Raw genomic sequence first — 27,910 nt, forward strand, 5'->3', positions numbered from 1 at the left:
TGGCAGACCATGTGTAACACCACCTGCACAGGATCGGTACATCCGAACATCACACCTGCGGGACAGGTACAGGATGGCAACAACAAATGCCCGAGTTACACCAGGAACGCACAATCCCTCCATCAGTGCTCAGACTGTTCGCAATAGGCTGAGAGGCTGAACTGAGGGCTTGTAGGCCGGTTGTAAGGCAGGTCCTCACCAGACATCACCGGCAACAAACCCGCCGTCGCTGGACCAGACAGGACTGGCAAAAAGTGCTCTTCACTGACGTGTAGCGGTTTTGTCTCACCAGGGGTGATGGTCGGATTCGCGTTTATCGTCGAAGGAATGAGCATTACACCGAGGCCTGTACTCTGGAGCGGGATCAATTTGGAGGTGGAGGGTCCGTCATGGTCTGGGGCGGTGTGTCACAGCATCATCGGACTGAGCTTGTTGTCATTGCAGGCAATCTCAACGCTGTGCGTTACAGGGAAGACATCCTCCTCCCTTATGTGGTACCCTTCCTGCAGGCTCATCCTGACATGACCCTCCAGCATGACAATGCCACCAGCCATACTGCTTGTTCTGTGTGTGATTTCCTGCAAGACAGGAATGTCAGTGTTCTGCCATGACCAGCGAAGAGCCCTTATCTCAATCCTATTGAGCACATCTGGGACCTGTTGGATCGGAGGATGAGGGCTAGGGCCATTCCCCCGAGAAATGTCCGGGAACTTGCAGGTGCCTTGGTGGAGGAGTGGGGTGACATCTCACAGCAAGAACTGGCAAATCTGGTGCAGTCCATGAGGAGAGTCACTGCAGTACTTAATGTAGCTAGTGGCTACACCAGATACTGACTGTTACTTTTGATTTTGACCTCCCCTTTGTTCAGGGACACATTATTCCATTTCTGTCTGTGGAACTTGTTCAGTTTATGTCTCAGTTGTTGAATCTTGTTGTGTAAATATTTGTATGAACATATGTTAAGTTTGCTGAAAACAAACACAGCTCATGAGTTCATGTATTCCTGTTTGTTCTTAAGGGAGATTACCATCATCTTTTTCAACAAGTCTGCAATGTGTCTCCATAGCGTGATTGTGATTGGCTGTTGGTACAAAATAACTCTTACTTCTAAAAGGAGTCGGAGTATGTGCAGGTGAGCAGCCTACATGTTTAGTTGAAATATCACGATTCGGGGAGCTACAGTATTCCCTTAAACGGATGTGTCTAAAAAACTTTAACATGTCTACCATAACATCGAAATCGTTGCACTGAGTTGTAGGCACAAAAGATAACCCTTTATTGCTGTAGACAACTTGTCCTGGATTATTTTTCATCAGTTCATTGAATATGCCATCATTTACATCTCCTTGCAGAGCTGTGCGATTCTCTTCAATCGTGTTATCCATTTCAATACAATCCTTCGTCAACTGCTCAACAGGTAATGTCATTAAATCCATAGAGCATTTGTTCAGGATGGCACACCAGCGCTCGCACAAGTCGTCCCGTGCCAGATACAGTTGGGACATACTTAAGACACAGAAGTGACTGCCTGCTGTATGTATGTATGTTCCCTGTCCTGAGACAGGTTTTTTCAGACCGTGATCGCTTGACAGCAGACTGGCTTCGTTGTTTCTCACTGAGAGATGGAAAGAGGCAGTAGCAAGTCGCTAGGCAGGTGCTGACTGACAGGACAGTGTTCATTAGGCACCAAACAGAAGAAAATGGACTGAAACAGTGAGGGACCGCCTGGACTTGTTCCAATAACAAATGCTCATTTTCATTTTTACATTGCAAAACATTTTTTTTATGTTTTCCGTTGCATCCCCTAATGAACACAACCCTGGTGGTATAGTCTAGTCTCGCTGGCAGCCCTGTTTCTACAATCAAAGCTCAAAATGGACCTTAAAAGTCACTAAAGTGAGGTGATTTTGACTTCAGTTTTTAATTTCAACAACTCATCTCCTAGAAATGCGGGCCAGTAGCTTATAGCATAATGTTCCACGTAGGAATAAAACAGCCTAAGTAAGTAAATAAGTAAAATGACAGCTTTCTCTTCACCAGGCTTTAATACAGTTCAGCTAGTGTGAAAAGTATATGACTAGATGTCTGAAGAAAGAAGAGAATTGGGGAGTGACAGAGACAGACAGGTACACAGCACATCAGACCAAATAGAGAAGACTTAATGGCATTAGCTGGCTAATTAAAGGCTTTCACACACTTTCAAGTTATCATTTTTGCTTGCACTTTAAATATAGACCTGTGTATTTCATGAAGTAAATATTTAAGGCTAACCCGGACCAACCAATCTATGTGTAAGCACTTCCCCCTGACTTCTAACCCCTGGCCGTGTGTACCTCGTCGTGGAGTTTGAAGGGCACAACGCTCAATTCTAAATGTGTCGTGCATAATAGACATAGCTAACTCTCTGTGCTAGATATTTGATTCCACAAAAATGTACGATATTGACCGTTATAATGAACCGGGAGGACGAATCATCAGCCTCCTTTATTGTTGTGAAATTGAATGGCAGATCTTTCCAGAGCAGTTCACCTAACAGGAGGGCTTCTGATTGCAGCCAATATCAACTGACTGTAATTGGTTAAACCTCATTGTCTTACGTTAGATAGCACAACTCCGTCTACATTGAAGGACTAGTGTAGCATTGGAGTGGCTCCACCTGTCGTGATACAATGGGATTGTCCTGTATGGGGTTAGGGATTTGGTGTATAGTGTGGCGGGGTGCAGTACTAGTATGTTCGTGAGTAATGACACGTCTCCACGTCTTCTAGTGAAACAACTTTGCAAAGTGCAGACAGGAGCAAGTAGAGATAAAACAGTAATGTAGCTCGATTGAACAAGAGTCCAACAATATCCAGATTAACAAAGGTATCCTGTGCCCACCCTACCTTACGAAAAGACAGTCTGCAGCACTTTGGAGTAGAGGATGTACAAACAAGGATTTCTTTAGGAACATATCTCTTCTTCGACATATCCAGTCATTTCAAATGAGTGTTTTTTTGGAATGTGAGGTGAAATCACTGCAGCTGTCTCGACATTGTTGATAGTCCAACGTAAGTGGGGATGAAGTATCAAAGCAATCTGCAAACATATGCACACATGTACATATGCACACGTGTACATATGCACACTATGCACGGATACACCCACGAACAGGCACACACACGTACAAGCTCACGCACACACACACGCGCCCACACAACCACAAGCATACACACACACACATGCACAAACTGTCCTTTTGCAATGAAGCCGACAGCTTAAACACAGTAAACATCAAACAAGCTTCGAAGGCTGTTCATACACACATACGGAACTTCACTCCCTTAGCGTACAGAGAAACAAAGAATCAACTGGACACTAGGAACAAAAAAATAAAATAATAATAATAATATCTTTGGCAAAAAGCAGTTTTAAAAATGAGAATGTCATTTTAACTTTGTCAACTTCAGAATATGCCAATAAAAAAAACAACAAAAACAACAAATAACTAAAACACACAGGTAAGCGAGTGGTGAGTGTCCCTACAACAGCCAGTCCAGCACTGTCTCTAGGTCCCAGGTGGACCTCTGCGCATCTTGTGGTTGGATGCTTCAGTGTGACGTTTCCCTTAAATACAGATCTACGATCACCCCCCCCCCCCCCCCCCCCCCTTCCTAATCTTAACCATTATTGGGGAAAATGCTCCATTGAACCAAGATCAGCATCTAGGGGCAACGTCACCCTACTCCTGGTTGGATCAACATTGTTAAGTGGCTTTCCTATGTATCCTTTCTATGTACTCAAACTGCTCTCCACCAATCTTTAAGAAATGGGATAGCTATACGCAATATGGTGGCAAGGCCTATCAGTAGGCTTCAATATTGCTTTCACCTGTCCATTGATTTTGTATATGATGATTTTGATTTTGTATATTTTGAATATTAAGATCCTCACCCCTGCTATGAGGTCACAGTGAAGCACATTCTGCGGATTCATTGTGATGTCACAGAGGGAGCCGAGTGGTGTCTGTGAGGACCCACAGATGCCAGTGCACTTCCTATGAAGCAACAGAGATAGAGGGAGAGCTGAGTCTATATGGCTCCATCAGCCACATTGGACTGTGTGTATACTATATAAGGAATGCAGGCCGGAGGCAGTGGTGCTTATGTGCCTCAAGGCAAGTAAGTAATATAGGGAATAGGGATGACATTTGAGATATAGCCATATACAAATGTTCAATCACAGTGAAGTTTCTGCACTTCCTGTGAGGTCATAGAGGCAGCTGAGCCCATCCTGTGATGCCACAGCCAAGTTCCTGCGCTTCCTGCGATGTCACAAAGGCAGCTGAACGCATCCTGTGATGTTACAGTGGTTTCAGTGAGAGCCCTCAGTCGATAGAGGGCTCTGGTTTAAATTGTAAACAGGACACACAGCGAGTACAGCGACAACACAGTAGCATAGAGAAAGGGGAGGGGATAGACAGTCTATAGGGGCTCCTCCTCCCCGGCCCCCTACCAAGTCCAGCAAATAATAAATAAAACGTGCCTTTGTGCCTCACCGGTGGAGGGGGGGTTGGAGAAAGAGGAAAAAAAAACATAACACTGGAATTACACACACATCAGCAGATTACAACATTTCTCTCCACGTGCCTCCCTCTCGCTCACCTGAGTCTGTCCTGCTCTACCTACAAACCGCTAGTAATCCAGCATCATGTACAAAGAAAAGAAAACTAGGAGAAAAAACGTCAGATGATTAGTTCGAGGTTCTCTTCCTCCTCCTCTTCTTGATTCTCCAAGCAGCTTCCACAGACAGCACCCCCCACTGGTTCTCTAAGGCCCTACCACACCACGCAGCGGTGACCCGAGTTCATAGGGGAGCCAGTGGGGCATTGGAAGTGCTCAGCAAAGTCTGGCGAGTTGGAGAGGGTGCCGATGACGCGGTATTTTGGGGGGCTGTGGGGGTCCGTCATGAGTCCTTCGTGGGCACTCTCCGGGGTTCGCACGGAACACCACACCTGAGAGAAGAAGAAAGGGTCTCCCGATAAATAAAACAGGCAGTAGCTAGATTATTCTCCTCTCTATCTTCCCAACTGTTGCATATTATACTCATTCTGTTTCCAAAATGGTGTTTTATTCGTTTGTACTCACGTTTGTACATCCACTTCTCCAACACTAGTAGTAATATTCCACTCTTACTTTCACACCCTAATGCATGTGAATTCACTCTCATTTCACCCCCTTGTCTTATATCATGATGTAGGACCAGGAGTTCATCCTGAGAGCGTGACCTGACTAGAAAAACTCGGGCCCCTAGTTTTATAGCTTATGATGTTGTCATGCAAACCCTGAGCCCTAATCATGAGTATTTGATACGTGAACTTTATCAGGATGTGTGTAACACATCTAGTTGACACTCCCATCACCTACCTGGGCAAATCCCACAAAGAATAGTTGGTCATTGGTCAGGTTGACCGCTGGCAGCCTCTTCTCCTCACCGTTCTCCTGCACCCACGCCTGGTACGCCTGAACACAACAGGACATTTTTTTAAATAATAATAACATTATCCGCCACTCTGATGGCCCTGAGGTGAAGTATTGTAAGACTATTGTATAGTATAATAAGAGTCAGGCTGTCCAGGATCCCACCACTGACACCATGTGAAATAACACCGTAATAACTGTCGCAAAAACATCATAGTAACATGTTGTTACTTAGTAGCAGCTATGCAATTGCTTTATAAATACACAGCAATGGATTTGGCAGTAATGGATTGAGCTATAACTGCTCAACCCCATTACTGTTACAAAATAACTGAGCTTTACTACAGTTAATAATTATTACAGTGATGAATAAGTTACTACATAGACAGTATGTGAGCAACTAAATGCAACGCATTATCAAGTAGGGAGACCTACTCACCTTATAGGCTGCCTTTAGGCCTCCGTTGTCAGCAATGTTCTCTCCCAGCGTCTGCTTGCCATTTATATGCTCCCCATTGATTGTAAACCCGTTGTACTGCTCCACCATGCATTCCGTGCGGTTCTTAAATGCTTCCACAGAGGAATTTTGCCACCACGGTCGAAGGTTCCCGTCTTTGTCGTATTCCCTGCCTGATTAAGGAAAAATCATCTTTAAAAAAATGCAACATCTTTACAAACATGCACACCTAGTAATCATGTCTGTGCATGCATGTTGGTCAGTTGGTGTTTTTGTGAGGATGCGTCCATGAGTTCTGTGGAATCTGTTAAATGTGGACACCGACCTTGGTCATCAAAGGCATGAGTGAGCTCGTGTCCCATCACCACTCCGATCCCCCCGAAGTTCAGTGCTCTGCAGAGAATTCACATGGGGTCAGAAAAGCAAGCGAGCAAACATAGGTGCACATATACACACACAAACTCACTTGGGGTGATCCTGAGCATAAAAGGGTGCCTGAAGGATTCCAGCTGGGAAGACAATGCCATTCTTGGTGGGCATGTAGTAGGCGTTGACTGTGGGAGGGGTCATACTCCATCTAGAAGGAAGGGGGCAGAGATGTGTATAAAATTGCAAACCTGTGAAAGCTGGTGAGAATAGGAAGACTAATTGTCATTCTGAAATGCGCTTAATGGAATAGTATGTGTTTGATACCGTTCCATTCATTGTGTTCAAGCCAATACAATGAGCCTGTCTTCCGTGACACCAGACAACACTGGAGCAAAAAGCATCCAAATGAATGTAGTGTTTGACCAGAGTCAAATTTGTGCACTTTATAGGGAATAGAGCGCAATTTCAGATCAAATGACGATGACGATGTTGACAATGATGATGAGGGCAGCTGATGAAGACTCACTGGTCTCTGTTGGGCGGCTTGCGGAGCTGATCGGCCATCACCCTGGCGGAGAAATTGTAGAAGTTGAGTGCGTTCTGGAAGAAGTTCTCTTCCGAGACGTCATACTGCGGAGAGAGGCAGACATACAGACAGAAAGACGGGCAATAAAGAATGACTCACTGATCAGAAACATTAAAAGGTGTCCTTGTCATTTCACCTTCAGCTTGCTTGAAGAAATCACAGGGTTCAATGTACGGGGTTCAATGTATGGCGTTCAATCGTGACGCGTCTCAACCGAAAAGGTACTAACTCACCCCGTCATAAACATCATCCAGTTCTTTTGGTTCCAGGAGGAAGTCAGGGAATCCAATCATGTCGTAGATGGCGTCTGCCTGAAGACCAAGAGAGCAAAAGGGATAAGAGAGAGGGCAAGATGGAGGAAGGGGACAAGAAACTTCCTGGTTTCAACATTCGGAGGTCTGGAAAAAGAGAGCTAACTACTGTATTGTAACCTGTAAACACATATGACTCCCTCCCTGTCCTCTCTCTCTTACATGTGCAACAGGTGTGCACAGGTATGCACGTGCGGGCGCGCACACACACAAACACATTCTTTCACAGACATAGATAGCCTCTGGCACCCATACATAGCCTATCCAGTAGGTGACATCATCTCTGACCTTGTCTTTGGCTGCCTGACGCGTTTGTTTGTCCATCCACTTGAGGTGATCAAGAGCATCTTTGAAGGCAGTACGGATTTCATTGATCATCCCCTCTGCCTTATTGTGGGGTGAGAGACAGACATTAAATGCAAGAAAGAGGGAAAGATGACGTAGATCCTTTTTTTACACTTACACTTAGATATGGACTAAATACCCGCGGCAATCTGAACCAGCCCATCCCAACCAAGAACACTTGCACGTGACAGTCTATTTCCAACCTGCATAAAACTACCAGTCCTTTGTCTGTGCCTCCTCTCTCTCCCCTTCCATGTCTCTCTCTTCCTCTTTTCTCTACCCAATAACAATCTCTCCAATTTAATAGCATGTTTTTTCTCTCTCCTTTCATCCAGTCCCTACTCTCTCTATATTTGTCTCTCCCCTCTGCAGGACAGGGAACTATTACTAAATTAGTATTTAATTCATTGTAAACATTTATTATAATTTACAGGAAATATATGAACATTATAATCTGTACAATTCATAAGCATTTATAACATTATACAAAGCATTTATAAGTATTCATAAACATTTATAAGCATTTAAAATAGATTAGTCATGAACATTTAATAATATCCTAGCAAATATAAGATGATTTGATTACCTTTCATTAGGCCTACACATGGTAACCACTAGGGGACAGTCATGGATTGTTCACCATGGTAAAACACTTGAATCGACTCAAATGCAGTTGTGCGCCTATTATACTCACAATCTCTTTGCTGTGTTTATCAAACGTCGCTTTGACAAAGAGTGCTCCCAGGGCGAAGCCGAGCGTGTCATCTGTGTTCCCAATGCAGGTCTGCCATCGAGGTGTGCAGGACTGAGCGAACACACACACACACACACACACAACCGTGATAAGTTTCTCACCAGCTGTTTACTGTGCTGAGGCAGCACGCATTCCTTGCTATGAGCCCAAACAGTCTCACATAAAAATCACCAGGTCTCGTTACCCTGACACAGATTAAGCCTAGTTCTGGACTAAAAAGCATGCTCGACAGAGAATCTCCATTGAAATTCCTTTTGAGTCGAGGACTAGGCTTTATCTGTGTCTGGGAAATTGGCCCTTAACAAGGCATTTCCTGAAGCAGGGTTATCCCTAGGGCACTACTTTTAACCGGAGCCAAAAAGTAGGACTCAGCCTAAAAACACACCTTCTTGGTTCCGTACAGGCTCTCCAGCAGCTTGTCCTGGGCGTTCTCAAAGCGCTGGTCCAGACTGGACGCTCCTTTCTGCACCAGGTTCCAGATCATGTAGTTGTTGAGCAGGCTGAGGCCAGGGAGAGACAGAAGAGACAGAGAGAAACAGGGAGAGATGGGAGGAAGAGGCAACATGAGGACAAGTTGGTGACAAGGATAAGAAAAGAAAAAGCAACTACAGTCCATGGTTGGGGCAATCCAATGACTGTGTTTTTCCTCATGGGCAAAACGGGTTGCAGGGACGTTATTATGACGTATTTCATGATGTTATGGTCAGGTCAGGTTGTATAAGGAATTTTGGTAACACTTTCTATGAAGGCCATATGCATAATGTAGGCCGTCATTGGAAATAAGAATTTGTTCTTAACTTACTTGCCTAGTTAAATAAAGGTTACATTTTTTTTAAATACACAGCAATATTCAGTACCAGTCAAAAGTTGACAGACCTCTTCTTTCAATGGTTTTCTTTATTTTACTATTTTCTACATTGTAGAATAATAGAAGACATCGCAAAACTTTTATTTGAGCAACCACTGTACATGTACATATTACCTCAACTAACCGGTGCCCCTGCACATTGACTCTATACCGGTACCCCCTGTATATAGCCTCGCTATTGTTATTTTACTGCTGCTCTCTAATTATTGGTTACTTTTATTACATTTTTTTGGTATGTATTTTTCTTAAACTGCATTGTTGGTTAAGGGCTTGTAAGTAAGCATTTCACTGTTGTATTCGGCGCAAATTTGATTTAATTTTATTTACATGGTTGTAAAAGAGACCCCTTAATCGTAATCTGGTTATATGATGTCACGTCAATCAGAAAACGAGTTTACAATCAGAAAATCACGAGATAAAGACTTGCCAAATGTTCTACTATGGGGTGTATTATAGCAGGTTCGTGGTTTTTGTCCTGAATCTTGTTCTGGAGGCAGCTCTGCGGAATTGTCAGTTGCTGGCACAGCCACAAAGTCAGTACATTTTAAACCTAACCTTGTGTAGCAAAAATCGCACAGTTCTGCCTCCAGGACAAGACATGACAAAAAAACGGGAGTGCAGGAGTTTTTCCTTGTCAGGTCATCCGGTCAGGAAAAACCTCTGTCCCTTAATATGGTGCATGGCTGCCGATTCAGCTATGTCACAATGTGTTACGGATGGACCTTGGAGTATTTCCTGACCACGTGACCTGACCTTTGGCTGACGGGGGATAAGCACGACCAGGTTGAGTTCCGTCCAGGTCCTTACCTGCGCTCGGTCTTGTTGATCAGGTCAGACACCTGCTGCAAGTACTCTTTGGCATATAGCACCACAGGCTCTGTGTCGTTCAGTTCCAGAGGGGACAGGGCAGAGGACAGGTAGTCCAGCCAGTCCACTGCCGGAGCCAACAGCTGAGGACGAGAGAGGTTAGAGGTCAGGGGTCACCCTTATGAAAAAGACAGTTCAACACAAAAACAATGTTTTTAGACATTTTCAGAAGTCAAAAGTGTCCCACATAACTGGATCTTTTCATTTAGACACAATTTTGTATCTATTCAATTCATGAGGCATATTGTTGGATCCACACAACAGATCTCAACATTGTTTTTTAAGCAGTGGGAATTCCCTCCATATAGATGGTGGACTTGCCACAATACCATCTGGCAAGAACAGTAGACTGCATTTCAGACTGAAACAGTCTAACAAACAACATTTTTTTGTGTGTGATTTAGGCTACATTCCAATTCTCTACACTTCTCCCGAAGTTTGCGCTAATACACTTGTGTAAGGAATATGGTGGACATTCCCTCCAGCCATGCTTGATCCAATCCAATGATTTTAAATGCATTAGTGGGAGTGAACAAGTGCACACTTTCGGAGAAGGGGAGAGAATCTGAACGCAACCTTTGATTTGTAAACTATTCCTTAAAACTAAACCAAATGATCCATAATATTTAGACAGCGAGAGCGAGACAGAGAGCGAGACAGAGAGCGAGAGAGAGAGCGAGAGAGAGAGACAGAGAGAGAGAGAGAGAGAGAGAGACAAAACAGTGAGAGAACCCTGCAGCCCTCATATATTTGCATTCCAGGTCCCAGACGCAATCACAGCCGCCCCTATCCTGGAGGGTCTGTAGGGGTATTACAGTAAAATCCTCAGCCCTCATCCCCAGACCCACATCCCACTGCTTTAATCCAGAACGTGGGAGCCGAGCACAGAGCAGGGACGGAGAAAGATGATGGGATGGAGGCTGTTGTCTAGTTGTTTGGTCTTTAATGCACAAGAAAAGTACAGTAAATACTAACTTGCCTAGTTAAATAAAGGTTCAATAAAATTGTACAAGTATAGTATGACTACCTGTTTTTTCTGACAATCCTTATGATGCATTGTAACATGTTTAAGAATTAGTGTTGTCACAATACCAGAATTTTGACACAATATATATTACCGCCACAACAACAGTCACGAGTCATGTCTGCCGTCAAATTCCATGTGACCGTAACTAAGCATCTCCAAAACTGCATTCTGATGCCGGTAGCTAATGGCCTGGAACTCAACGCTCTATTGTCTAATCCCTCTGACATCAATGCAAATGCAATCGAAAAATAAATCAAACACTTCATGAGAGCCGTGGCATTCAGAGTTTAAGCGGAATAGGACCTGTTGCGCAACGAGACCCAGCTTCTCAAAGCTGCTTGATGCATGGAATGAAATAAGTGTTCCTTTTAACCAATGTTGCCAACATTTCTATAGGTTATGCTATGCAATTATGTGAGAAAACAGAGTTTTGATGGCCTCTATTAAAAAGAGGAGGGTCCCACTAGTTTTCAATAGCCTAGGCATACTATATTTATTTCTCAACTTTCCTAAAATAAAGCACGTTACCTACCTGGCTGGCATGAAAATGAACCGTGGGAAAAGCGTTGCCGGATGACATGTCTTTTTTTCACCTGCCCCTATTCTCATAGGTGTATGATTATGGCCCACTCTAAATAAAAAATGATTCTATACATACAGTACCAGTCAAAGGTTTGGACACACCTAGTCATTCAAGGGTTTTCTTTATTTTTTTTTACTATTTTCTACATTGTATAATAATAGTGAAGACATCAAAACTATGAAATAACACACATGGAATAATGTAGTAACCAAAAAAGTGTTAAACAAATCAAAATATATCTTATATTTGAGATTCTTCAAAGTAGCCACTCTTTGCCTTGATGACAGCTTTGCACACTCTTGGCATTCTCTCAACCAGCTTCTTGAGGTAGTCACCTGTAATGCTTTTCCAACAGTCTTGAAGGAGTTCCCACTGCCATGGTTCCACCTGTCACTATAGGGCAGCAGAGACTGTCCTAGCGGCATTAACTCATTATGATTTCCCTGTTGAAAGAGGTGTGTTTTCTGTTGTCCTTTGCAGAAGCTTGAATTTTTTTCCTGTGTGCGTTTGTTTCCTGAGTGAGTTTGAGACCTAGTGTTTGTTGTTTTTCTAGTGATCCTTTGGCTACCGTTTCTCAGTAAAGTATTTATGTTTATCCTTAACCACTGATTCCTCATCTGGTCTCTTCTCTGCACCTGGGTCCAACCTCACCACGTCACAGCAAGCTTCTGCCAAACATGGACCCAGCTGAGATCAACCAGATCAAGAATGTTGTTACCCACCAGTGAGCACTGCTGTTGCGGCAGCAAGAACAACCCTCCCAAATGTCAGAGACTCTCCAGGCACTTACCGACTCCCTCCAATGACAGTCCAACCTCAACCCAGGAGGAGTCAATACCCCTGTCTCATCGCCCAGTGCTACAGGCGTCGCCGTAGTTCCTCCAGGGAACCTGCACAGGGAACCCAAGATCCCAGCCCCCGAGCGGTAGGACGGCCAGCGGTTCAAGGGATTCCTCACTCAGTGTTCTTTGGTTATTCAAGCTACAGTCCTCCTCGTTCCACACCGATCGGACAATGATCATCTCTCTACTCTCGGGCAAGGCCCTGGCGTGAGCAACGGCGGTGTGGGAACAGAAGCCACCATCCTGCAACTCCATATTAGCTTTCACTGCTGAGCTGCGACGAGTCTTCGACCACCCAGTTGGCGGACGAGAAGCGGCCCACAGGAGCGTGACAAGCACATGCGAAGGCTGCTGCCTAAAATGCGGAGGTCTCGGCCATCTCCGTGCTACATTGCCAGAGCTGAAGGGAATCACCAGATTCAAGCCTTCGTGGACTCCGGGGCTGCAGATAATTTCATTGATCAAGACTTCGACAATAGAATTACAAATACCATGTGTGAAATGTCCCATCATTCTGCAGATTCAAGCCCTCAATGGACGCCCCATTGGCTCCGGCCAGGTGGAATATCAGACCAAGCCCATTCTACTACAGGTTGGGGTGAATCACTCAGAGACACTTAGTTTTCGTTTGATCACGGCTTCCGAGAACTTCCTTATCCTAGGGTACCCCTGGCTAGCGCTACATAACCCACTACTCTCCTGGTCCACAGGACACCTACTAGACTGGGGTAAGAACTGCCAGGCTAAATGTCTAAGACCCCCACCTAGAGCCTTGACGCATTCCCCTGCTTCCATTGAAGACCAAGACTTCTCCACTCTCCCTCCCGAATACTTTCAATGCCTTCAGTAAGAGGCAGCCCGCCACCCTCCCTCCTCATCGTTCATACGACTGCGCCATAAAACTCCTACCTGGCTCCACCCCTCCCCGGGGCTGTCTTTACTCCCTTTCGATCCCTGAAGCTGCAGTCATGGACAATTACATCCGGGAGTCGCTGGAGGCAGTTTTAATTCGATCCTCAACATCCCCAGCTGGTGTAGGTTTCTTCTTCGTGGGAAAGAAGGATGGAGGTCTGCATCCCTGCGTTGACTACAGAGGGCTGAACAGGATCACGATTAAGAATCGTTACCCCCTATCCCTGATGTCCGCTGCCTTGGACCTGGCCCATCGGGCCCATTCTTCACCAAGAAGAATTCTCACCAGATTGCAAACCTTGTCTGCTAAATTAACTAGTGTAGCCCACAGCCATATGGCATAGCCGGATCAGGGCCTGTAACATAACGACGACTCAGAATATTCTATTCTTCTGAAATTGGCTACATTTTCTTCAAATCGTGTTTCTTTAGACGGGCCTTACATAAATAATAGATTTATTGTGATGGTGTAGGCTATATTAAATGGATGTATTTATTATGTTAATTAACGGTCAATTACCATGAGACCGGCAGTTATTTGCATGACAGTTACCAGCTGACAAACTTTTATGACTGCCACTACCCTAATACCAGATTTAGTATCATGATACTCCATACCAAAAGGGTACCATGGCAAAAAAAGAATGCCGGGAGATTTATATATATATTTTTTTTTATGAGGGGAAAAAGTTGGTCACTCACCCACTCCTCCAATGACATGCCATCCTCCCAGCAGCTAGCTAGCTAATGTAAAGTTCGGTGTTTTTAGCTTGCTAAGTAAATACGCTAGCCCAGGGGTGTCAAAATCAACACATGGTCCATATTGAAAAAATCCAATGAATTCACGGGACAGAATTGTTTTTTAAACATGCAACTGCGACCCAAACTGGACAGTAGCCTAGCTAGTACCTTGGCATGTGTCTGTACACTTTCCCGTCCACTGCGGGCTGTAAATGGGACGCACCGATGCGAGCGCATCAGGCTGTAATATCATATAGTAGATGACTCAACTGTTGACTCATTTATACTCGCTTGTGTGTCCTATTCGGCCGCCGGCCCTTGTGTTTGACACGTGCGCTAGCCTGTTAGCCACGTTACGACTGACTTGTGATCGTTGCCCTTGCTAGCTTGATTGTGTTGACATTCCCAGCCTTAGCTAAAGTCGTCCGTTTTTGTTCAAAATATTGAGTCATTGAACATGAAACAGTGCATCCAGAATGGAGGCAGCAAACAATGTACTAGGCCAGCTGTGATTCACAACCTGATAGAAATATTTTTGGACTACCAAGAAACGTATTGGTGAATTATATGAATCATGCATTGAACTGCATCCATCTATTCTGCCAATAAATGTTTTACTTCACGTCATGGAATTTGGAGTTAAATAGAAGATATTTTTAAAACCTGTTTTTAAGCATGAACTGGGAATTTGATATTATTTACTGATGTTATGATTGTCTGCAAAGTAGTTAGAACGCTGTCAGTTCGACTTGAATTGTTACCCAGAAATGATTTGATATTTGGGTCCACTTTGAGGTCCGAAATATACCCTTTAATTCAAGTGTCCTTGCACTTAACACCGTTTTTTGATTATCGGTATTTAGCGCACATGTGATGGAGTTTCCAGATCATATGGCCACTGTATTGATACAAATAATCCTTATTCTGCTATGTAGGCATATGCTACTTTGTACTTAACTTTTAATTGAGGTTTAGGGCCTTTCCATCTACCCGAAGAAGGTTGTCATTATCATCGCTAACGGTTACACCCTCACAGAAAGGGGCATTCCAGTATGGTTGCCTCTTCAGAAAGTTGCAGGGAATACAATGCATTCTGTTAATGTCTTATGATAAACTTTGACAAATACATTTTTCTAATAAGTTCAATACATTTAGTTGACTTGCAAACGTGAGACACATTTGATAGAAGAACCGTTTCGGTGTAATGTGCAACACTAGTAAGGATAGGATCATAGTAGCTCCCATTCATTTACAGTATGTCTATGTATTCCGGAGTTGTAGTAGAAAACGTTAGGGGCCTGTCGTGTCATCATTAAAAGCTTTGCTCATCGATCGCTTACTCCCCATTTATCGCTTACTCCCCATTTTTCTGCAACAGACAACGAAAATGTGTGTTTCTTATTGGACAAGTCCTGCTAGTCCTTCCTGTTTTAATCCATTTGCTTCTGTTTGGTGCCTAATGAACATGACCCTGGAGATTGAATGTAATGATCCAGTGTTTAGAACCATCAGAAACAGAACAAAGGATCTACGACATTGCCATTCAAAGTCATGCCTTATCAACTCGACTGTGTTTGCAGGCTTAAGATTAACAGACTGATTTTCTAGAGTTATTACATTAACATTTCAGAGGAGTACACCATCTACCCATTACACTGATTCAACCCATTCTACAAACGATGACTTTCAATTCCTATGAAACAGAGGACCATCTCAACTGTCTCTCCATTCATTCAATCTCTGTTTGTTGATGAAAAGCTCCTCCATGTCCACCAACCACTAGCATTCCCTCCACCGTCTCTCTGCAGTTCTGCTGCTGCCTTGGAGATAGAAGGGCTTAGCAACAGCTCTTGGCAACAGTCACCTTGGCAACCAGGGGAACATTCAAAAACAAAAAAAGAGGACTGCAGGTCCTCGGAGAAGGGATACAACACAGACTGAGGTGTGAAGAGGCTTTCAGAAGGTGGTGGTGAGTTGGTGTGGGATAGGCTGTGAGAAAAAGCCATGCATGTTTTGACACTGTAATGGAGACAGAAGAAAATGTAGGAACAGACTGTATTTGATTAAGGACAAACTTTACAGCCTGATCTGATGGCATGGGGTTCGGATCCACTCAAAATCCACCTCACATATGTACCTCTCTCTCTCATACATACTCACATCCAAGCAACTGCTTACACATGGAAGTGCACATGTTCTCTCTGTAATCCCCCACCTAACAGATGCATACACACCTGCAGTTCGGCGATGGTGATCTTGTGGTAGATCTTCTCCTCATCGCGAAGTTCGTCCGGCGGTACGGTGATGTTGGCGAGCGCCGTTTCAAAGTCTAGGATCTGCTGCATCTGGCTTTGTGTGGAGTTCTTATCCCCCCCCAATAGCAGGCTCAGCTCCACCATGTAGTCCAGATATGCCTTCAACACCTGGGAGGGGACATAGGATTAAGCTCAGGGTCGTGTTCACTTGCCACCAAATGGAAGACAACGGTGCAAAGCAGAGTGAAACGGGGAGGTACAATCTGAATTTGCTCAATGAAAAACGCCCGTTTTCGTTTTTCATTGCAAATCCTCCACCTGGATTTTGTTTTAGGCCTGCTACAGTAATTATGACATCTTCCGGAGGACTTCCTCCAACCTCTCAGAGCTCTTGCAGCATGAACTGATATGTTGTCCACCCAATAAAAGGATCAGATAATGCATCTAGTACTGAAAGCATAAGCTACAGCTAGCTAGCACTGGAGTGCATAAAATGTGGTGAGTAGTTAGCTCAAAAAGAGAGAAAGACAATAGTTGAACAGTTTGAACAAAGAGAGAGTGAGAGTTATCTATATTTCATAGTATTTTTTTCTTCATTTTCATTTACTTAGCTAGTGTCAAATGTAGCTAGCTAGTTTAGCCTACTTAAACACCTGGCTCAAACAGAGAGTGATGCTATGTTAGCTAGCTGGCTATGGCTATCCAACACTGTCAAGGTAAGCTTTTGGTGGATTAATGTATTGCCACCGGGGCTCGCTGATGTAACTGCTAAACTGATTGCTGCGGACTACACTGTACTGCATGATTGTAGCGGGTTTACTAACGCGTTAGTTCTAGTAGCTATGTTGACTATGAATTGACAATGATGTTTTGTTGTCAATTCTTTCTAGTTTGTTGTAAAGTGACCACCACCCTGCTAAAATGTGCTGGGTTGGGTCAGAGAGATTTGTGACAGGCTATAGGGTAAATTAGGAGGGTAAATTAGAATGGAACAACAAGATACACATCAACGTTTAGATAAACAGATAATGGATGACCTCCTCCACAGAATCTGTGCAGACACATACGGAGGGGAAGCCGCCATCTTCTACAGACAGTACATGTATGGCGACATGATGATATTTTGTGTTTTAATGATGTTGTGAAGCTTGAAATGCTGAACGAAATTCCTAAGCTTTGGAAAATAAATAAACTGGGGACGACAGGCTCATAGTAATCGCTGGAACAGAATCAATGGAATGGTATCCAACAAATCAAACACATGGTTTCCATTTGTTTGATGCAATTCCATTTACTCAATTCCAGCCATTATTATGAGCCGTCCTCCACTCAGTATCCTCCTGTTACGAGAAATGGACTGTATTTTAATTTATTATGGTACCTCATGTTGACAGCCATAGGTAGGAAAAGACCACACATGTACTGGCTGGCCCCCACCCACCTGATCTTTACTCACCTTCTCATTGGCTGTCTTGTTGAGGTAATAGTCCCGCGATGGGAGGAACAGCCCCGATTGATCCACCTGGCAGAAATGCATCAAGAGGTGAGCAAACAAACTAATCATAAGGGAGAATGAATTGCCGACGGCGGAGTCCATTCACTATCATATTCGGCACCTGTTATTGTATAAAAGCTTAAAATGTGTGTGTGCGCATGTGCACGTGCATGCGTCTGTCTACGTGTGCCCGAGTGTGTCTGTCTGTGTCTATGCATGCATGCCTATGTGTTTGTTTGTGTGTGCTAGTACATGTATTTTCATTTCAAAAGAGCCAGAGCAGCTGACCTGGATGACGTTGCTGTTGGAGTTCTTGGGGTCCACGCTGACTCCGATGGTGAAGAAGGGCTGGGCACGGTAGGGGCCCGACACTGTCTTCAGCACCTCCATAAAGTTGTCCTTCTCCCAGGGCCCTGTGATGTTCCAGCCCCCTGTCTGCAAACACACACAGAGACACACACACTAGGGAGACTCAACAAATACAGAAAAGAGCTGCTATTTTTATGGCAACACTTTGTTCAACACCTTTATAAGCCAACAAAAATGTGTTCTTTCTTACTTCCACTCACACGACAACCAGCACTGCAGCTGCAATGAATGAGTATTGCAAAGTGTTTTCGATAAGTTGCGCTGTTACTATTAGCGGCTTGTGCCTTTTAAAAAAAGGTATATTTCACGTTCTATGGTCATAGGAGTAACAGCATGAATTGGTGCATGAGTGGTACTTGAGTTTCGCCATCAGCTGGAAGAGTGTGTCCACTTTTCTCAGCGGACGGAGGGAGAGCGAAGCCTCACCGCTGCTCCCTCCCTCCTCTCAGACTGACCATCAGATGCTGGCCATCAATCCAATAAAACAAAATATTATTATATATATATATATATATACAGTTGAAGTCGGAAGTTTACATACACTTAGGTTGGAGTCTCGTTTTTCTCATTTTTCAACAACTCCTGAAGGAAACAGGTACAAAAGCATCTATATCCACAGTAAAATGAGTCCTATATCGATAACCATAACCTGAAAGGCTGCTCAGCAAGGAAGAAGCCACCGCTCCAAAACCGGCATAAAAAAAGCCAGACTACGGTTTGCAACTGCATATTCCCTTTCAAATCCTTGAAGGATACACACTTTTGGAGAAATGAGAGATTATTGGGATGCAACCTGTGTGTGTGTGTGTGTGTGTGTGTGTGTGTGTGTGTGTGTGTGTGTGTGTGTGTGTGTGTGTGTGTGTGTGTGTGTGTGTGTGTGTGTGTGTGTGTGTGTGTGTGTGTGTGTGTGTGTGTGTGGGGGGGGCGGGGTCTGAAGCAAAGCTGACCTTTGCGATGAGGTCAATGAGGGGTGTGGCTCCCAGCTCCTCGATGCGCTGCTCGTTGAGACAGGACAGGTAGTAGAACTGGGTCTTCTTCTCGGCGTCGCTGCTGGAGTTGAACGTGCCGTTCTCTAAAGAAGTAGAGAAAAAGAGGGGGAGGGAAGAAGATGAAAAGTTGGATGAGGAGGAGGAGAACAGAGGCTAATGTGATTGTGTGACATGCTGACCAAACCGGACGCATGCATGTTGATTTTGAAAGACACGATCAGGACACGCAGGTTGAAATGTCAAAACAAATTCTGAACCAATTATATTAATTTGGGGACAAGTTGAAAAGCATTAAACGTTTATTGAAATTTAGCTAGCTAGCTTGCTGTTGCTAGCTAATTTGTCCTGGGATATAAACATTGGGTGGGTATTTTACCTGAAATGCACAATGTCCTCTACTCCAACAATTAATCCACAGATAAAACGGTAAACCGGGGGGAGCTGGTGAGCAGTAACATGTAAAGACGTGTTTTCTCGGTTCTCCGATCCAGGGCGAACAATTTACTATTAATACCTCCCCACCATGTTAATTTTGTAAGAATTTGGAATCAAACCCACTTTTCTGGTCTATCGTTTTTTCCTGAAATATTTGGCCTTCTAATCGTAAAATGTCGAGACAATAACGGCCGTGGGCCACAAAGGAGCAGGCCTCTGCTGAAGCCTCGGGCTCAGCTGACACGGACTCTGATCCCCCCGAACTAGCCATGGTAATGCGGCTATCATTACATCTGAACAGACTGTGCTGGGTAAGGTGGAGTCATTATCCACTGACCTATCCGCACAAATAGCTATTCTTGCCACCGAGGTCAACATAAAGTTCGACTCCGTTAACAAAGACTTGGCGCGACATGACACCCGTCTGAATAGCCTGGTAGATGGCGCAAATATTTACTCAGACAAAGTGGTGACACTGGAAGAGCAAGTCACCCAGCTATCGTCAGATGTCGTCAAACTCACTTCCAAGGTCGAGGACCTTCAGAACAGACAGCGCCGGTGGAACGGTCGCATTTTCGGCGTGAGAGATGGACTTGAGACCGTAGGCGGAATGCGGCCTACCCTGTCCATAGCTAAACTGCTATAGGAAATTCTTGGCCTCGATTACGCCCCCACCCTTGACCGTGCGCACAAAAGCATACAGTCTGCACCGAAGAATGGGTATCCGCCCAGACCCATAGTAGTTCAATTCCACTACCTTCAGGAGAAGGAGGATGTCTTCCGTAAGGCAGCGCGAGCGGCTCCCATAACCCACGACGGCCAAAATATTCACATTTACCCGGACTACACGGCGGCAGTCATGAAGAAGAGGTCAGTCAACGAGGTGGCTCCTACACCGCTGTCTGGACACCAAGTTCGGCATTCTTTACCCAGCTGTACTGAAGATCACTACTCCCTTCTTAGACCCAACCAAGGCCAAAGAATAGATTGTCGCGCACCTACATCCACAGGAGGACAGGCAACATAATACTAACTAGCCATTGTGGGCACATACTGTGACCCTGCGCTAGCCGTGCTAACGCGACCAAGGACCAACTAGTTAATTCATATCTTGAATAGGAACGTCCCTCCACCCTGCTGCCCCCCCCAAAAAAATGCATCCAGTAATTTAACATTATGAACAAGGACGGTATGTATAGGGTGACATATTCTCACAAGGACAATATAGTTTAAATAGTATTTTATTTACAATACATGGCACAATTAGCTTTTACCAACTAGCTGGCGCTGTACAGCAACGGTCCTAGGTGGCAGGGTAATAATTAGCCAAGTTGCTACCTAAGGGGAACGACGACATATACCCCTAGGGGGGGGGGGGGCGACATATACCACATTTTATATATATTGCTTTATTATACTTTAAATATGCATAAGTTATGTTAGATAACTGAGGTGGTTCCCTCCAGAATCCCTTCCGTCGGTTTAAACTTGATTACGTTCGCCCTGGATAGAGCTCTACAGAGGTTCAGTTTAACATGGTAGCATTTTTGCTCTAGTCTAGGAGAGGTAAATGCAGCCTTCCAACAGGGGGAAGGCCAGCATAGGGGTCCAAGGTTTTCTTCTGGGTATTTTGTTGTTTTTAGCAGTTTTTTTATTTTCTTTATATTTTATTACTCTGACCTTTCAGCACACTAGCCATGTGATCGTACTACCATTAATTTCTGATTACTATGACTAATTCAAATACTCTAGGCTCCACATGCTTTATCAGCTGGAACGTCAAAGGAATTAACCAGGTGGTCAAGTGTAGCCATGATAAACTAAAGAGAGGATGGGTAGACCAAATAGTTCACTCCAACTTTGGTGCTAAGGCCAGAGGGGCAGCCATCTTTATCAGAAAAGGCACCCCGTTTGTCTCCTCCAAAGAAATGTCAGATACTAACGGCAGATATATTATAGTGATGGGCAAATTGTTTAGCACACTGGTTATTCTGACTAACCTCGATGGCCCTAATTGGGATGAAGCTCAATTTTTCTCTGACCTCATCGCAACACCTCCCACCCTTAACTCTCATCATTTGATATTGGGCGGAGAGTTCAATTGTGTATTGCATCCAAGTCTAGACAGATCCAGACCGAAGCCCAACAATATGATTTCAAAATCAGTTGCAGTAATCAGCTCATTTCTAGAATCCTATAATTTTTCTGATCAATGCAGGAGGAGCAATCCCACTGCTAAACAGTACTCCTTTTTCTCTCCAGTACACCGCTCATACTCTAGGATTGACTTTTTCCTGCTGGACAATAGAATAATTCCTTTTGTAACTAATAGCCAATATCACAGCATCGTTATCTCAGACCATAGCCCTGTCCAGCTAGATATTCGCTTTCCGGACAGAACTGTGTCACAATGCGCGTGGCGACTTGACAAACTACTATCCTGTAGTGCCTTTAAAAAATACATATCAGATCAACTGCACCCCTGACGTGTCTCACTCTACTGTGTGATAGTCGTTAAAAGCATTTCTAAGGGGCCGAATTATTTCATTCACAGCGTATGACAACAAACAGCACACCAAAAACTTATCGGAGCCACACTACCGTTCAAAAGTTTGGCGTCACTTAGAAATGTCCTTGTTTTTGAAAGAAAAGCACATTCTTTGTCCATCCAGTTTGCGCTGTTCTTTGAGGGGAGTAGTACACAGCGTTGTCCGAGATCTTCAGTTTCTTGGCAATTTCTCGCATGGAATAGCTTTCATTTCTCAGAACAAGAATAGACTGACGAGTTTTGGGAAGAAAATACTTTGTTTCTGTTCATCCTGTAATCGAACCCACAAATGCTGATGCTCCAGATACTCAACTAGTATAAAGAAGGCCAGTTTCATTGCTTCTTTAATCAGGACAACAGTTTCAGCTGTGCTAACATAATTGCAAAAGGGTTTTCTAATGATCAATGATCCTTTTAAAATGATAAACTTGGATTAGCTAACACAACGTGCCATTGGAACACAGGAGTGATGGTTGCTGATAATGGGCCTCTCTACACCTGTGTAGATATTCCATAAAAAATCTGCCGTTTCCAGCTACAATAGTCATTTACAACATTAACAATGTCGACACTGTATTTCTGATCAATTTGATATTATTTTAACAGACCAAAATTAGTATTTTTTTTAAAAACAAGGACATTTCTAAGTGGCCCCAAACTTTGGAACGGCATTGTACCTCAACTCATTCTAGATGTGGACAACAGATATGCCTCTTCTGCGACTACTGATGCACCAATCGGAATTTGACAATCTTTCCACCAAACAAACGGAGCAGCTTCTGTTTCATTCGAGGCGAAAATTCTATGAACACGGAGAGAAAGCTGGCAAGTTGTTATCTCACCAGCTTCCACAATCCGCCGGTAGCAGCACCATACCTGAAATCTGTGTTGCAGCCGATTTACCTTCTACTAATCCCAAAGAAATCAACAATCAATTTAAGCAATTCTATTCTGCTCTTTACTCGTCAGAGGCTCTTCCTGACACATCTCCTATGCATGCATTTCTAGACAATCTGGACATCCCACGTCTCAACTCAGATGAACAAACCAACATGGATGCCTCAATAAGTGATAATGAACCTACTCTGGCAATCCAGTCCATGCAGAGCGGTAAAGCCCCTAGGCCTGATGGCTTCCCTATTGAATTTTATAAAGCATTCTCCTCTAAATTATCCCCTATCCTCTGCTAGTCAGGAACTGCCACAGACACTTACTCATGCGACTATTTCGGTTTTGCTTAAAAAAAGACAAGAATCCCTAGACTGTGGCTCACACCGCCGTAAAAGCCTTTTGTGCTGCGATTATAAAATTCTCAATAAGGTCCTCTTGCACCCTTTAGAGACAGTGGTGCCAAATATAATTAGCTCTGACCAAACCGGATTTATCTCAGGTAGGCAATCTTTATATAATATGCGCCGGCTATTTAATATTCTTTATTCTACCCACTCAACTCTACAGTCAGAGGTTGTCATCTCTCTTGATGCTGAAAAGGCTTTCGACCGGGTTGTGTGGGAATATCCATTTACAGTACTAGAGAGATTTGGTTTGGTCCGTTATTCCTTTTCTGGATTAAGATTTTGTACTCGTCCCCAGTGGCTTCTGTTCGCACCAACAATGTTACCTCCAGCTACTTCCCTCTCCACAGGGGGGCCAGGCAGGGTTGCTGTTTAACCCCTTTCCTGTTTGATATGGCTATTGAGCCTCTTGCTATCGCCCTGTGGGCGGAGGAGAGGATTAAGGGAATATTAAGGGGCAACATAACTCACAAGGTGTCCTTATATGCAGACAATCTTCTTTTATACATCTCTAACCCTGTGGATTTTATACCCTCTCTCTTGGACATGGTACAAGGTTTTGGAACATTCCCTGGTCTCGATGCTACCTCCTCTCCTTGGTAGATCAACATGCTCAATGCCTGTGTATTCCAGGGAGGATACAACAATGCAACAAATACATTGATCATCTCAGTAAGGTTTTACCCGTGATCGTGGAGCTGGGGGGAAGTGGAACTAAAATGTAGCAGAGATGTACAGTAGTTTACATTTACATTTAAGTCATTTAGCAGACGCTCTTATCCAGAGCGACTTACAAATTGGAAAGTTCATACATATTCATCCTGGTCCCCGCGTGGGAATTGAACCCTGGTCCCCCCGTGAGAATTGAACCCACAAGCCTGGCGTTGGAAGCGCCATGCTCTACCAACTGAGCCACACGGGACCAAATAAACATCTTTAAATAAACATCTGCATTTTGAAAGAGTATTTTTATCATTATTTTCTTAACAAAAGCATAAAGATGTTGATGAACAAATACTGTACAATATATGCTTATCCGACATTGTGCGGTTGCATGAGGTTTGGAGCTAGAAATGTTACTTTAGAGCACTTGATACATTGCAAGTTGGGGGGATTTCTTTGTTTTACACCTAGCCGAGCTATTAGACTATCCTTTTTGAAATAAATGGAGGTATGAAGAGTCTATTGTCCTGTTAATAGCCCATCATGAAGAATTCACAGCCTGCTACGCTTGTGAACAACAAAATGTCTCCAGCTGTCCATCCCTACTGTAAATAATAAAGCATCTATAGTGGTACAAATATATGATTGAATTCGTTTTTTTTGTGTGTTTTTTTTTAAACACATACCTTTCAATTTTATACTAACAGGTGGTTGCCATGGTGAATAATCCAATAATAATTGGTATGACACGGCTCTCAGAACTCACTAAATGCAAATACTTGCAGATCAATAAAATGTCCCTGTGGATCTAATTAAAATTTAGAGGATTGGAGGATTCTAAATGAATATCTAAAGGGACTTTTATACAATGATATTCCAGGTTTAATAATTAATTAATGAATATATTTGCATTTTTCGTTAGGGCAAATCTGCTATGTGATATTGAGTTAGAAATGTAAAACCTTACATGTAAAATGTAAGCCCCTAAGAGGCCTTTATATCATTATAATGCAGGGTTAATAATAATAATAATAATAATTGTTCGGCTTGAAGTCGTGCACAATTCATTCATTTAGGTAAAGACACATTAGCACCTTGGGACTCAAAAGCATAATCATCCCTCTAACTCCCCCTTGCGGTGGTCTGGAGCAGTGGTTCCCAAATGTCTTATAGTCCCGTACCCCTTCAAACATTCAACCTCCAGATGCGTACCCCCTCTAGCACCAGGGTCAGCACACTCTCAAATGTTATTTTCTGCCATCATTGTAAGCCTGCCACACACACACTATACATTTATTAAACATAAGAATGAGTGTGAGTTTTTGTCACAACCTGGCTTGTGGGACGTGACAAAGAGCTCTTATAGGACCAGGGCACAAATAATAATAATCAATAATTTTGCTATTTATTTAAAATTGTGAATAAATCACCACGGGTTAATGAGAAGGGTGTTTTAGAAAGGATGCACATAACTCTGCAATGTTGGGTTGCATTGGAGAGATTCTCAGTCTTAAATCATTTTCCACACACAGTCTGTGCCTGTATTTAGTTTTCATGCCAGTGAAAGTCGAGAATCCACTCTCACATACACTACCGTTCAAAAGTTTGCTGTCACTTAGAAATGTCCTTTATTATCCATTAAAATAACATAAAATGGATCAGAAATACAGTGTAGACATTGTTAATGTTGTAAATGACTATTGTAGATGGAAACAGCTGATTTTTAATGGAATATCTACATGGTACTGCAATATTCTTTGCTTTTCGGAAACATGTCTCTCAGACAAGATACTTCTATGGATTCTCCATTCACTGGGTGGACAGGACAGTGGAGTCGTGGAAATTGAAGGGGGGGAGAGGTTTGCCTCGTCATCAACTCCAACTGGTGTGCTAACTCCAGCACGGTGGAAGTGTCAACTCACCGTTCACCCTTCTTGGAATACCTGGTGATCAAATACCGACCCTTCTACCTCCCGAGGGAGTTTTCAGCTGTTATCGTGACTGCTGTATACATTCTACCTCAGAACAATAAAAATAACAAGCTGGCGCTTAATGAACTGTACATGGCTATAAACAAGCAGGAAACCCTACATCCAGAGGCTGCCTTTCTGGTTGCCGGCAATTTTAATTTGGCGCCCCTAAGACACGTGATACCCAACTTCCATCAACACGTCTCCAATGCCACTAGGGGCGATAAAGTCCGAGACAATTGCTATTCTACCTACAAGCAAGCATACAAGGCCCTCCCTCGTCCGCCATTCGGCAAATCAGATCATGACTCCGTACTCTTCATTAGCAAATGCAGGGGGGGTTCGCAGTACAAGAAGGCCCGCTATGACCTCCGCAGAGTCACCAAACGAGCAAAAGAACCATATAGGAATAAAGTGGAATTATATTACACAGGCTCCGACGCCCAACGCATGTGGCAGGGGCTAGAGTCCATTACGGATTACAAAGGAAGACCCAACCGTGATCTGTCTCTCTACCAGACAAACTCAATGCACACTTTGACAACAACATTGAGCTGGATGTGAGGGCCGTCACCGACTCAGAGGACTGGGCGATCTCGCCCTCCGAGGCAGATGTGAGAAGGGTCTTTAAATCAGGTCAACACCCGCAAGGTCGCGGGCCCCGACGATAGTCCAGGGTGCACTCTCAGAGCATGAGCAGATCAGCTGGCAGGCATATTCACGGTTTTCAACCTCTCCTTGTCCCAGTTTGTAATCCCCACATGTTTTAAAATGACCACAATCATCCCTGTTCCGAAGAACTCTAAGGCTTCATGCCACAATGATTACCGCCCTGTAGCACTCACTTCTGTAATCTGAAGTGCTTTGAGTGGCATACCGCCCCAATAGAGCCATAGATGACGCAATCTCAATTGCTCTCCACACTGCCCTCACCCACCTAGATAGGCATTCCTCTTATGTGAGAATGCTGTTCATTGACTACAGCTTAGTGTTCAACACCATTATCTCCTCCAAGCTTAGGATTTTGGGTCTGAACACCTCCCTCTGCAACTGGATCCTGTACTACCTGACGGGTCGACCCCAGGTGGTGAAGGTAGGAAACATCACCTCCACCATGCTGACCCTTAGAACAAGGGCCCCACAGGGGTGTGTTCTTAGTCCCCTCCTGTACTCCCTGTTCACGACTGTGTGGACATGCACAACTCCAACATCATCATCAAGTTTACTGACGACACGACGGTGGTAGGCCTGATCACCTGAGTCAGCCTACAGGGAGGTCTGTGACCTAGCAGTGTGGTGCCAGAGCAACAACTTCTCCCTCAACATCAGCAAGACCAAGGAGCTGATCGTGGACTACAGGAAACGGGGGGCGAGCACGTCCCCATCCACATCAACAGGGTGGCAGTGGAGCAGGTAGACAGCTTCAAGTTCCTCTGTGTCCAAATCACTAAAGACTTAAAATGATCCAAATACACACGCACAGTCGTGAAGAAGGCTCGACAGGGCCTCTCCCTCTCAGGAGGTTGAAAAAGTTTGTCATGGTCCCTCAAATCCTGAAAAGGTTCTACAGCTGTACCACAGAGCATATTGACTGGCTGCATCACTGCTTGGTATGGCAATAGCACTGCCCTCGATCGCATGACGCTACGCTACAGAGGGTTGTGCGGACAGCCCAGTACATCACTTGGGCCGAGTTCCCTGCCATCCAGGACCTCTATATCAGGCGGTGTGAAAAGAAGGCTCAGAAAAATTTCAAAGACCCCAACCGCA

The 27,910-nt window shown here is 44.1% G+C and overlaps 1 protein-coding gene across 4 annotated transcripts in view; it reads right to left on the reverse strand.

Moving 5' to 3' along the window:
• Positions 1–3,636: 3,636 nt before the first annotated feature.
• Positions 3,637–27,910, reverse strand: part of LOC129832492 (endothelin-converting enzyme 2-like) — a 63,868-nt gene continuing 39,594 nt past the window's right edge. For all 4 annotated transcript variants that reach the window (XM_055896604.1, XM_055896605.1, XM_055896606.1 and 1 more), the window contains 15 exons: positions 19,188–19,312; positions 18,160–18,306; positions 17,833–17,898; positions 16,356–16,544; positions 9,957–10,099; positions 8,667–8,781; positions 8,222–8,332; positions 7,471–7,569; positions 7,105–7,182; positions 6,812–6,915; positions 6,383–6,493; positions 6,242–6,309; positions 5,899–6,089; positions 5,406–5,501; positions 3,637–4,993 (listed from right to left, as the gene is read on the reverse strand). In XM_055896604.1, coding sequence (XP_055752579.1) covers positions 4,817–4,993; positions 5,406–5,501; positions 5,899–6,089; positions 6,242–6,309; positions 6,383–6,493; positions 6,812–6,915; positions 7,105–7,182; positions 7,471–7,569; positions 8,222–8,332; positions 8,667–8,781; positions 9,957–10,099; positions 16,356–16,544; positions 17,833–17,898; positions 18,160–18,306; positions 19,188–19,312 — 1,820 coding nt within the window. In that variant the 3' untranslated portion in view covers positions 3,637–4,816. The remainder of the gene's footprint in view (positions 4,994–5,405; positions 5,502–5,898; positions 6,090–6,241; positions 6,310–6,382; positions 6,494–6,811; positions 6,916–7,104; positions 7,183–7,470; positions 7,570–8,221; positions 8,333–8,666; positions 8,782–9,956; positions 10,100–16,355; positions 16,545–17,832; positions 17,899–18,159; positions 18,307–19,187; positions 19,313–27,910) is intronic.

This window comes from Salvelinus fontinalis, chromosome 33 (genome assembly GCF_029448725.1).
Source record: "Salvelinus fontinalis isolate EN_2023a chromosome 33, ASM2944872v1, whole genome shotgun sequence".
Taxonomy (NCBI): Eukaryota; Metazoa; Chordata; class Actinopteri; order Salmoniformes; family Salmonidae; genus Salvelinus; species Salvelinus fontinalis.